The 13,159-nt window shown below is 39.7% G+C and overlaps 1 protein-coding gene across 1 annotated transcript; it reads left to right on the forward strand.

Annotated features, from left to right (window-relative positions):
* The first annotated feature begins 10,758 nt into the window (after positions 1-10,758).
* On the forward strand, positions 10,759-13,023 carry LOC135619644 (xylan O-acetyltransferase 1-like). Its single transcript, XM_065121852.1, has 5 exons — positions 10,759-11,396; positions 11,480-11,651; positions 11,731-11,930; positions 12,010-12,168; positions 12,534-13,023. The coding sequence occupies exons 1-5, from the start codon at positions 10,801-10,803 to the stop codon at positions 12,916-12,918; spliced, it is 1,512 nt and encodes a 503-aa protein (XP_064977924.1). The 5' UTR covers positions 10,759-10,800; the 3' UTR covers positions 12,919-13,023.
* The last annotated feature ends 136 nt before the right edge of the window (positions 13,024-13,159 follow it).

Consider the following 13,159-nt stretch of genomic DNA (forward strand, 5'->3'; position numbering starts at 1 on the left):
TCTTTGCCCGAGTCGTACAACTTGGCCATTCATCGCACGAGCAACACCTCGTCCAACCAATCCATCCAGTGCCCGAGTTGAGTGGTTCGGCCAATAGGACTAGTCTTTGCCTAAGTCGTATAACTCAGCCAGTTATCGCTCGAGCAATACCTTGTCCAACCAATCGATTCAGTACTCGAGCTGAGTGGCTCAGCCAACAGGACCAATCTTTGCCCGAGTCGCGCAACTCGACTAGTAAACACTCAACCAACAACCCAACCGTGCCCTCAGCTCCTCATGAGGATCCCGAAGCACGCCTTCTTGGAGGGGAGAACTGATAGGGTATATTATGGATTCCGTCACATGGATATAACCCCCCACCACGCCAGCCCAAGTGTGGAACCTCGGGAGGAAGACACGGTGCCACGTTGGATGTGCCACCAGGAATTTGGGGTGATGACCACTCTCCTCCCGCATCGTCTGGGGCTATACAAACCAGTGCCGCCCTGTCACGCCCCTCCCGAATTTAAATTTCATCCGGGAGGTATGAACCTAACTCAAGATTGATAATATTATGATTCAACAAACAATCCAGGATCCAATCACACATTTGAGGTCACTAAGAAAAATATTCAAGTCATTCATCTCTACAATCCACAATTCACATAACCTGTGCAGTTTATAATCATACATCATGTCACTAGAAGATTCTTAAAATCTAAAAGCAACTTAACTAAACCATAACTATATCATAAATCCATAAGCGCGGTAATTAATGCAATCACAAAACCAACATGTACTACATGTTTATATCAGTACACAGTTTAGACTTAACATTTCCAAAAATCCTGATGTAAGAGGTACTTATCAAATATTTATAAGATACATCAATCTAGATTTATCATTGATATTTCATTACACCCAAAAAGAACTTATACAACATCAACCCAATTTACACATTTTAGTGAGCGATAAGCTATCCTGAAAAATTTATATAGCAACGGGGTGAGCATATAAAGCTCAGCAAATGACTAACATATCCATAGCAAAGAGGACAGTTTTCAAACAAATGAGGTATCAAAATACAAAGCAGAGATACAGGATGAAACAGTTGCATGTTTTGTTTGAATGCAGAATTACAATATCATATCGTTCGAAGCACGTTTTATTCATACAATCGAGGAAAGGTAATTGGAGCATATCATTGGCATAAGGAGCATATCGATGACATATGGTAGCTTTTAAGGTATAACAAAGACTTATAATATTTCAGAAATATATCAAAGAACAAAACATGAATAGAAGCTCAAATGTCACATAACGATGCATTCATTTCATTCTTATCCAAAGCGTGCATAGAAACATAGCCAAAGCTTTGGATATCATATCAAACACATAGAAGGTGGGATCATAACATAATATGGTCCATCCATCCATTTCTGAATGACCAACAAACATAAGTCTCCCACGTCTGGGAGCTCCATCCACCCACGTCTGAGTGAAATCATAGGGGGCTGGCAGAGCATCGCGGGCTCTAATCATAACTCCCTTTACCATTTCTAGCAAAGGTTCACATTTATCCCACAAACACCAGAGTACAAAGGGACAGTATGAATAATGAAATTAGCATATATTGGAAGCACATACGGAACAACGAAATGTACATATGCCTTTCGAGTCAATACGATACAAACATAATCTTTCATAAATGTATTTAGATTTGAAAGGAAACAAAAGCAAGGGCATACAAGGATTTCAAGAAATCACATATATCTCAATTGAAATAAGAAAGTTAGATAAATTCAATGTCCAAAGAAATGAAATTGGAAGAGGCACATATCGAAAGCAAAATGCGGAACAATGGGATGCATGTGCCGAATCATTACGATGCAAACAAGAACTTTAGATGATAGCTGCGGATATACAAATAAATAAAGGACAAAAGTATACCAGAATTTGAGGTAATAATGTAAAGCTTAACTGAAGTAAGAGTTTTTGCCAAAATCGATTTCCAAAGGGAAGTAACAAGGAAAGCCGAAATCGACCAAAGCTTGATTCCGGCAGAATTTGATAGGAACATTATATAAACTATTTGGATAACCAATTATGCTCCAATTTATATAAAATAGGTGTCATTAGAAAGCTTTGTCAATCTAGTTTTAGGCAAATTAAGTTTTACAAGATTTGGAATTTACAACAGGGAGTTACAGATAATTTCGTAGCAAAAGGTCTGAAAATATTAGCTCTGTTTTACTGAATCCATAGGGTCAATGAAAGCAGATGTTTCAGTTAGCAATTGTACTCCAAAAATTTCAAATCAGGTATATACAGAAATCATTTTGAGTCTAGCTTCGAATAAAACATACTTTGTATGAATCTGAGTTCACAACAGAAAGTTATAAGTAGTTAAGCAACAAGAGGTCAGAAATTTCGGTCCCTGTTTTACAGAATCTGAAGGGTTAGTTTAAACAGAAGTCTTAGTAGGCATTTAAACTCCAAATCGTTCGATCTTAGTATCAAAATAAATATTTTTTTGTTTACTTTCAAATGGAACAGGTTTTGTCTAAATCAGAGTTTATTACAAAATGTTATGACCGAAACATTGCATAGAGGTCAGATTACCGAAAAATTACAGATTCATAGCTTTATATCAAAACGAAAGAAGGTATGGTTCTTAGTTGAAATCTTTCAAATTTTGCAGAATAAAAATGGAAACAGAGATTAAGGTTACTGTGGGATGGGGTTAGAACACTTGCCTTCAAATAAGGTGTCATGCATGCATGAAAGGGGCTAGGTGTCATCTTTAGAGCAAAGATAAGTGGCACCAACCTTATGTTAGTTAGTGACACATGTCCACTATTTTTTTTTTTTCTAACTTAAATCTGAATCTTTCATAAATTATATCAAACTTCTAATATTTACTCTTAGGTCCCTAGCCATAAACCTTTAATATAATATCATTTAATATAAAATAATTATTAAATAATCCTTATTTTTACAAACAAACCTTTTACTAAATTTTTAAAAATGGGGGATGTTACACGCCCTAATAAGGATCACACTGGGAAGCTCAGAATGATGTCGTATGGCGCCGTTCCACACATCTCGGGTGGCGGACATTCCAATGTACGAACTCGCCGCTTAGGGAGTCGGCCGCCACGTGAAAGTCACGTACGGCCAACCCTCAAGCACTATGATAAAAGCCCCTTGCCAACATCTGGTAAGGGGAAGATCTTTGACAAAAAGAATACCACTAACTTAATCTTTGGAGGGGCCTAAGTCAGGATTTCCCTCCCCATCCCGACTTAGGCCAGTGTGTAGGAATCCGGTTGTGACAAAGGCAAATGAGCTCACTAAAGAGGCACATCCCAACCGATCCCGAGCTCGACTCGATCAGGCGAAAACCTCATCCCCGGGACAATCCTAGACATCACCAATCGGACCAAGCCATACAAACTCTTCGGCAATGACATAAGGTTCACCAACACCAAGGATATCTTATATGAGTACTCCACTATTTGATACCAGACTTATAGGTTTGGAGGTTTCAGATCTAGCATAGTCAGTCATTGGGAGTGGTAGTCAATCTTACGAAGGCTATTGAGTATCGATAGAGTATCATTCGCTCTCGGTGTTGTTAGAAAATCTTGGGGGCGACATCACATGCATAGTGGAAGAACATTAAAAACAAAATCTTTAATTTCCCAAATATGTGTTCGTCATCGTGCGAAGATTGGTGTGCAAAAACCGTGAAACTTAAAACTGCATATATGAAAGATTGTATTACTTAGGGACATCGTATATCCCTAAATCCTTACAGATCTCTACGAGAGAGTGAAGGAGGTTAAGCGTCAGAATATTAAAAATAAAATCTCTAATTTCCCAAAGAAGTGTACGTGATTGTGCGAAGATTGGTATGTAAAAATCGTGAAACTTAAAACTGTGTATATGAAAGATTGTGTTACCTAGGGAGATCGTATATCCTTGAATCCCTACAGATCTTTAGGAGAGGGTGAAGGAGGTCAAGCGTCCTCCTCTCTAACGATGATCTATACAGTAGGGCTGCGACGATGCTCCTCAAAATTCTAGGCCTGCCCTAAGGAGGAGAAAGGGAGGAGAATAGGAGAGGCAACTAACAAGCTCTAGCCTATGAACCATCGAATCCCTCCTATTTATAGAGGTCCCTTATCAACTTAACCTTAATGGATCCTACCATATTGGGTATTGGATTTTCATCCAATTGCTCAAACCTCTTATATTAGTCGATCTCTATCTATTAATCTCTCATTGGCTCTTATTGGATCTTATCCATAGGATCCAATAATTTAGGCGGCTTATTAGATAACAAATAAGATAAGGGCTCCGGCGGATATCCCATATCCGAACCTCTTACTCATTGTAATGCTTATTATATATGTATGACCCTCTAGGCCCAATATCGAGCTAGCCATGAGTCATACCTATCAGAACTCTTTCTAGCTCGGTGAATTATTATCTCCATAATAATTCACTCGACTTATTGACTGTGGACATACTAGGCCACTACACCGTAGTCCTCAAACGATATAGGGGAATTCAATCTATTGGACTTGTCTGTCCTCAATTACCATGTACCTATAGTTCCTCATCCATCTAATATCCAAGAGATCGTATACCGGACATGGTGCTGTCAGACCCATACGGTTTCTGCTTGAGTTTCGCTCTAATCGGATTCTCCCGGAGAACTCTTTCTCTCTCAATCTGAATGACCTTGGCTAAGGATTTAACTGAGTAAGAACACATGAGATATTTCTCTCATGACACTAAGAGTGGATGATCCTCTATCGACACTCAATAGTTCTCGTAAGGTTGGCTACCACTCCCGATGACCGGCTATGTTAGATCTGAAACCTCCAGACCTATAAGTCTGATATCAAAGAATTGAGTACTCATACAGGATATCCTTAGTGTCTCAAGTCTAAGGACCAAATACACCACCGGGACTACGAAATCGCTATATGACAATAAGGCATCATCAACCATCTAACATTCCGAAAGCGAATCAATCAGTGAACTCATTCCCTAATGAGCACCTGTATTGTATCCCTAGTGTCCCCACATGAGCAGTTATGAGACTAGCTGCATCCATTATATGAACGGGTATACAGCACACTAGTTTGTCCGGTTATCTCGATGTTCCTTTCGAGTAACCTATGGCCGGGATTATTTAGGATATGCATTTAAAGGCGAATCGATTTCATTATTGTGATCTCATCACGATTTGATTCTCATTGCATAGACCCATGAACATCATAATATATTCAAGCAACATACAATATAAAGTGATAAAATATCAAAATATAATAAGCAAAAAAGACTACGTGTCAAGTCAAACGTACCATCACTCATGTGATTAGCTTGTAGGGCACAACGCCCATAGGGGCATGTAGCCCGCAGGTGACCCGCTTGTTGAGGCAGTGCTCGCCCACGAGTGAGCCGCCCGCAAGGGGTGGTGCCTGCGGGCACTGCCCTGGCAAGAAGTAACGCCTGTGGGCAAAATCGCCCGTAGGGGTGCTCGCCCAATGGGGTAGTGGCGCTTGCGGGCACTGCACCCGCGGGCAGAGGCACCACGGGGCAACGACGCTTGTTGCCTATGGGGGCACTCACCTACAGGGGCGGAATCCCCGCCCCACGCTGTAGAGGGCCACCATCGGCAAGGGTGGCGGTGGTCGCAGTAAGCAACAAGGATGAGGAGCAATAGGGTTTTTGGCAAAAGATAGTTTTTCCCTTTTGAAATTTGAAAATTTTCAAGATTCATCCTTTGTCCAAATTATAAAGATACCCCTCATAATTCAAAAAATTTCCTACATATCCTTGATTTCAAAAAATATTAATTAATTAAATAATTTAATTATTATTATTATTATTACTATTATTATTATTATTATTATTATTATTATTATTATTATTATCTAGTAGTCCTACATAATAATATTTATATGTGATGTATGATGTGTGGACGGATGATCATGTATCGTGTGATGTGTGTACTTGTGATTATTATTATCGGGGCCTACGAGCCTCTAATTTATTTCTCATTTATTGTTGGGCCTACGTGCTTGTGATTAAGTTGTAATTATACGAGGAGGTGCAGCGGGAGCGTGGAAGCGATAGTTGAACCCATGAGATCGAGATGAACGATCGCGATGCATGGAGATGCCGACGAAACCACGGGGGACGAGATAGACGATCATAGAGCATGGAGATACACCACTACACACATAGATTTTAATGTGAGTGATTAGGCCTACTGGCTCAGGCCTGATCATATTGGAATATAGTCCATGATTATCTAATGTGATTGCTCATTTGATGTGTGATTATTTATACACCCACTATATATATATATATATATATATATATATATATATATATATATATATATATATGCATGCAATGTAGATATCTATATATTTGCATTCGATCAAAGCCAATATCATATAAGAGATCAAATCAGCTTAAAGTAATTAGTTACTTAAATATTAATTTTATAAATTATCTTGATAGTAGAAAGTCCACTTTGGAATTTTTCTTCATGTTAGCTAAGGGGGCAATTTATTAGAAAAGTATAAAATAATTGATTATTACATCATCAAGTTGAATTTATGACATACCTTAAAAGACTACAAGTCAAGTTTCATGGCTTTTGAATTTCATCTTTACTAGGCTGTTGAAGATATTTTATGATAGTATTACAGTAGTTTTTTTCTTTAAGAATAATAAGTATTCTAGTGGTTTTAAGTACATAAAGATAAATTACTTAGTAGGTAGAGAAAGAATCCAGAAATAATAAATATCAATTGAGAACTTGAGTATCACCTTGATGATTGTTGTTCCATTTATTGATGCTTTACAGTCTAAAGTATTTAAAGAATATATAGGCTTGTGAGCAAGCCATAAGAATATGATGATGCATGTTTATGTGAATATTATTATTAATATATTTATACTTAATTAAAGTTATTTATTTTGCTATCTTATTTACATTTATGTTTATGCATATTATAGTTGAATATGATAATAAAATTATCTTGATAAGATAAATTACAATAGTTATTATAGACTATATTAGAAAACGATAATAATATTGTGGTACGAAGTATGATATTAATGACATATAATTGTTATGATTCATATTGATAGTACGAAGTATAGTATTAATGGCATATTAGCTTGTTTAAAAATTCATGGTCATATATAAAACACTTTTCAAAATTTTTAGAATCTAATTAGGTGAAATTATTTTTAAATAAAATTTTAACTTATTTATTTTAAATTTAAATTTCTTTTATATATTACCAATTAATGGGACAACTAGAAGAATGTTAGATTACGTGGTCCTAGCTAATTAAATAAAATATATTATAGATTTAATTAAATTTTAATTATGATTATCGGTTAAAAGAAATGAAGTCAATTATAATATGATTCGAGATGATTTTAATGGAAGAAATTCTCCTAATTATCATCCTATATCATCTACTCTTGACTATAAAAAGATAAAATCTCCTAGAACTTACATTCGTCGTTAAAATTATAGATATATTATTAATCTTCTTTAGTCTATGATGTATTGTTTATAACGGTCCCGTGAAGAATAGAAAGAGAGAAGAAGTTCAGTTTAGTTCTCCTTTTAAATCGATATCATTGTGACTCTTCCATCTAATGATAATGTATCTACGATAATGATTTATTATTATTTAATTTATGATATTAATTTTTTTAATATAATAATAATATAATAATTATTTTTATGTTTACATAATCATCAAAATTCCTTCTTCCTCGTAGACAACTAATCAAGAATCCTACAACCTATAATCAATAGAAAAAGAGAAATTATAAGCAACCTTTCTGAATCCTCCTTGAGAGAGACCTTGACATGCCAAACATATCTTTGCTGGAAAAAGCTAACTCCACACATCCAGAGTAGTTTGTTAGCTAGAGAGCAAACTCCTCGAATGGGATCCAATCACATTGTTGTTCTAAAGAGTTACACCTCAACTATGACTAAGTGTTCTCCTAAAAGAAAATGAGTTGAGGCAAACTATGACAAGAGTTCACTTTACCACAACCACTCTACACACATGAGGTTCATCATCATCTCCTTAAGTCTGACGTATTCGAATCGATCACTATTACATCTACTAAACTGGCACAATAGGAATGGGATCAAATGCAACAATGGTATGAGGGAGTATTCCCAGTAAGTAACTAGCAGTCTAAGTTACTTTAATCTTTCATATATTCTATCTAATAAAATGATGAGCATACATATTTTCGAATTTTGCAAGGGCTATATTCTTCACATACAAACTTTTCATCATTTTAATAGGCAACAGAGAGAGAAGAGGCTGTCATCTTCTTGACCCATATGATGAGGATGACTAACTAGTAGTTACAAGAGATTTTTGTGTTCTTTGTTAGGGAGAGAGAGACTTCTAAAGCAAAAAAAAAAATCATAGAATTCAACAATCAACAATATATCATAAAATGGATGTAAGATTAATATGATTTGATAATTTTCATCTATATCCATGGAGAAAATTAAAAATTTTATTCTATGAAATTAATTATAAAATCCTTGAGTTATCCCGGTCAAATATAAGTTTCTTGTATGTCATCTCATATAAACCCTAAGAAATTTATATCTTTCTCTCATTCTCTTTAGACACCACAAAGAAAAATCCGTAAGTATCCAAAATATTTCTCATTTTTTCTTAACAAAGACATCTTTTCTATTAGAATTCTAGTCACATCCCTCTGTTTGACTGGTGTTTTGCTGCTTGTTGACATCAATCCTGCCATGTCTCACCTGATACAAAGATAAACCATCAACTATAGGTGTCAAGGAGACATGATCAAAGTGCTCTACCAACCTGCTACCTACCACAGGCTCACCATGAACTCAATGATCATGTCCTCTTCCTAGTCAAACTCTTGTGAGAGGTAAACCCAACTTGGAAGCTCTTCTTTTGCCCCCCATCGTCTGATGAACACATGGCAACATCTACAAACTGATTCATGCCACAAATGTTATCCTTTGATTGTTTCTGGATTCTGATCACCAACTTTCCACATCGAGGTTCTTGTCGACCACTAGTATCCTCTGCCATCTCTAACTTAGGAAGTGATTTCCAAGAAAAAGACTCTACTGTTTGCAGTCTCCTAACAGAGCATAAACCGTACCATGCAGTCACAATTCTTCAGTTGGCAGAGTGTTCTCAGAATAAGACTGGCATTAATGAGTCATTTACATATGAGTAGGTAGATCTGACCGTAAAATAAGCTGATTTCCACATACCCAACTTCTTCCTCGTCAAGCTGCAGATTAGTTCAGCTAACTATCAGACGTCTCATCGTTCGAGCAATATCTTGACTTAATACGTACTGCATCCGAGACGATGATATGCCTATGACATTACTCAGATTTGCATGACCAAAGGAATGGGTAGCTGATGAGTTGTGTCTGAGATTGCTTCGCTTGAAGAGAAAGCAATGTGTTCCTACCATTTTGGAAGCTGATTTCACAAGAATTACACGCAACGCAACAACTTGCGGTATTCAAAACATCAGCAGCAAGTACAAGTTTAGTTGTTTGCTTTGGCTTTACTTTGTTGAGAAACAAAGCTATTGATACTGCCCAAAACATAAGTGTGCAAACATTAATCAATCTTCCCCATCTCTCCTCAGTGGCGTTGGTGGTGATGGGAGTATTCTTGGCAAACATAAGGTTGCTCGCTGCATGCCAGGATACACTTTCAAGTATACCTGCTTGATGTGGCATTATAGAAATGAAAAGAATAGAGTGAGTTGGTGTGCTGTTGAAGGGGCAAGTGCTGACTTCATTATACCAATAGATACAATGTAACAAGCAACCAACAAACATATTATATATATATATATATATATATATATATATATATATATATATATATACATATATATATATATACATATATATATACATACATATATATATACATATATATATATATATATATATGTGTATATATATATATAGGTATTTTCAGTTCTTAATTTTTTTCGTTTGATATCTTTTTTCTTTTAATACCTTAAATATCTCTTGTTATTATTTATCATCGTGAGGCTCCATTATCCTTCAACGATGATAGGATAGGGGAGGAGAAAGGGGATATGGAGATCAGAGAAGACAGGGAGAAAGAGGAAGAGATGACCATTAACAATGTGGGAGGAGACAAGATGAGGGCTTGTGAAAGGAGAGAAGAGACAAGGCGGATGCCTCTATTAGTGAGCACCAAGGGAGGCTTCATGAGGAAAGAGTTGGGGCTCTATATGGATGTATCTCATAATGGACCAAAGATACGGGCGGTAAGAGCATTTAGGATATTAGAGGAAAAAGAGATATCAAATCAAAATTAAAAAATTAAAGATATTTTCTCGAAAAAAGTCCAAAGATATATATATATATATATATAGAGAGAGAGAGAGAGAGAGAGAGAGAGAGAGAGGGAAGCTTAATTCTGGTGACAGGAACGTCGCCTGAAACTAAACTTATTTCCATCTTCCTCCACCTTCATTCAAATACTTGTGTTCTTGATGGCCATGGTGGGGACTAGATAAAGCGATACTGAAAGCAACAGTCTCCATCCGACCAAGAAGAGAAGGTTTGTTGAGAAAGCTTCACTACAACGAACCCCAAAAGACCTACTCCCTTACCTTGGCTTCCTTTTTCTTCTCTTGCATCTATATATCCTTCTTCTTTCTCTCCTTCATGTGAGCCGTGACTCCGAGGTTCAGATGCTACCTCGCCGGAAAACGTCCATTCACGCATCAGAAGCCTTCAGCATGAAGCACTCGTCCTTTAGCAACGGCCGGAAGAACGGCAAGTACTCCCTCTTCGTCATCATCTTCTCGGTGTTCCTCTTCATCACCTTCATGTACAACGAGGACGTCAAGTCCATCGCCGAGTATCCTTTCAGCAGCAGATCTAAGTCGCCGGATATGTCTCACGAAGAATTCCCCATCGTGGAGCCGAGCAAAGAGGAATACCATGAAACCAACAACTTCCGCCACGCGCAAGAGCAGGCCGACGAAGAATTCGCAGAAGATACTGTGAAGGTGGTGTTACCACAGGACGACGACGTGAGGGTGGTGGACGTGCACGAAAAGCCGGCGAAGGAGCCGGAGCCAGAGCGGGAACGGGTGGTGCTCGACGTGCCGGAGAGTTGCGACCTGTTCACCGGCGACTGGGTGTACGACGAGGTGAGCTACCCGATATACAAGGAGCCGGAGTGCGAGTTCCTGACGGAGCAGGTGACTTGCATGAGGAACGGCCGGCGCGACGACGGCTACCAGAAGTGGCGGTGGCAGCCCCAGGGATGCTCTCTGCCGCGGTATATATATTCTTCCATGACCACCAAATGATCGATCCCTTACGAGGTTTGCCGACTGATTTGGACCGTTTGGATGAGGGAAGGTTTGATGCGCAGGTGATGCTGGAGAGGCTGAGGGGGAAGCGTCTCATGTTCGTGGGCGACTCGCTAAACCGCAACCAGTGGGAGTCGATGGTGTGCCTAGTGCAGTCCGCAGTCCCGCCGGAGAAGAAGACCCTCACCAAGAATGGCTCGCTCAACGTGTTCCGCGCCGAGGTAATCCACCCCTCCGCATCGATCGATCACGACTCGTTCATCGGATGACGGCTGACCATGGTATGCTTGGTGTGGGCAGGAGTACAACGCGACGGTGGAGTTCTACTGGGCACCGTTCCTGGTGGAGTCGAACTCCGACGACCCCAACATGCACAGCATCCAGAACCGGATCATCATGCCCAAGTCGATCGCGAAGCACGGCAGGAACTGGAAGAACGTCGACTACCTCGTCTTCAACACCTACATCTGGTGGATGAACACTCTGAAGATGAAAGTCCTGTGAGTCGGATCCCTTGGTACGCTTCGCCCACCGAGGTTGGTTTGCAGGACTGACGAGCTTGGGGTTTGGTGAAAGCAGGCGAGGATCGTTCGAGGAAGGATCGACGGAGTACGACGACGTGGACAGGCCGGTGGCGTACAGGAGAGTGCTGAATACATGGGCGAAGTGGGTGCAGAGGAACGTGGATCCCAGTCGGACCATGGTGTTCTTCATGAGCATGTCACCCAACCACATCAAGTAAGATGGGCAGCAGCCTCTTCATTCATTGTTTTCGTTGTTCGATCACCAAATCTAAGATGACAACAAAGTCAATAGATAGAATTGTGAGCACGGCAATGAGCACATCCCGTGGCGGCTGCTGCGTCTTGTTCAACCACCAACCCGCTAGCTGTGAGCTAGAGAGAGAAAGAAGCAGATGAAACAATAGCCGTTGCGGAGAGTTCAACTCTCGTTCTTGTGGAGGCTTCATTTTAGAGGATCTGACAGTGACATGGGATACTCCATAACAAAGATCGACGTAGATCGAGAGGATAACCCTAAAGCAAGAGTTTATCTCGTAGTGGGACTTCTCGTTACCTTACTTAGCGCTTGATGTACTACAGGAGCACGGACTGGGACAACCCGGAGGGGATCAAATGCGCACTGGAAACGCAGCCGGTGACGAACCTGTCGCATCCGCTGGACGTGGGCACCGACTGGCGGCTGCTCACGGTGGCGGAGGAGGTGATGGAGGGCATGAAGGAGAGGGTGCCGGTGTCGCTCGTCAAGATCACGGCGTTGTCGGAGTCCCGCAAGGACGCGCACACCTCCGTGCACACGCTCCGACAGGGGAAGCTGCTGACGGCGGAGCAGCAGGCCGACCCGGATACCTACGCCGACTGCATCCACTGGTGCCTGCCGGGCCTCCCCGACACCTGGAACGAGTTCCTCTACGCCCGGATCGCCTCTGCCCCGTGGCGTCCCGATCGCTGGTTCACGGCTGCATAGATACCTTTCTTTCCTAATGTCGGAAAACCTTGATCTCTTTCTTTTTCTTACATTTGTTTCCTCTGAAGAATTCTGAGATCATAAACTCAAACGAGGGTTCCCCAACCGGTGTCATTGTTAGTGTCGATAGAAAACATAAAACAATAACAATAATTATTTTTTTTATAAAAAAAATCGAACTTTTGGCATTTCTTGAACTCGAAGAATTCTCACGGCATGCGAGAAATCAGAGTGGGAGTGG

This window comes from Musa acuminata, chromosome BXJ2-8 (genome assembly GCF_036884655.1).
Source record: "Musa acuminata AAA Group cultivar baxijiao chromosome BXJ2-8, Cavendish_Baxijiao_AAA, whole genome shotgun sequence".
Lineage (NCBI taxonomy): Eukaryota > Viridiplantae > Streptophyta > Magnoliopsida > Zingiberales > Musaceae > Musa > Musa acuminata.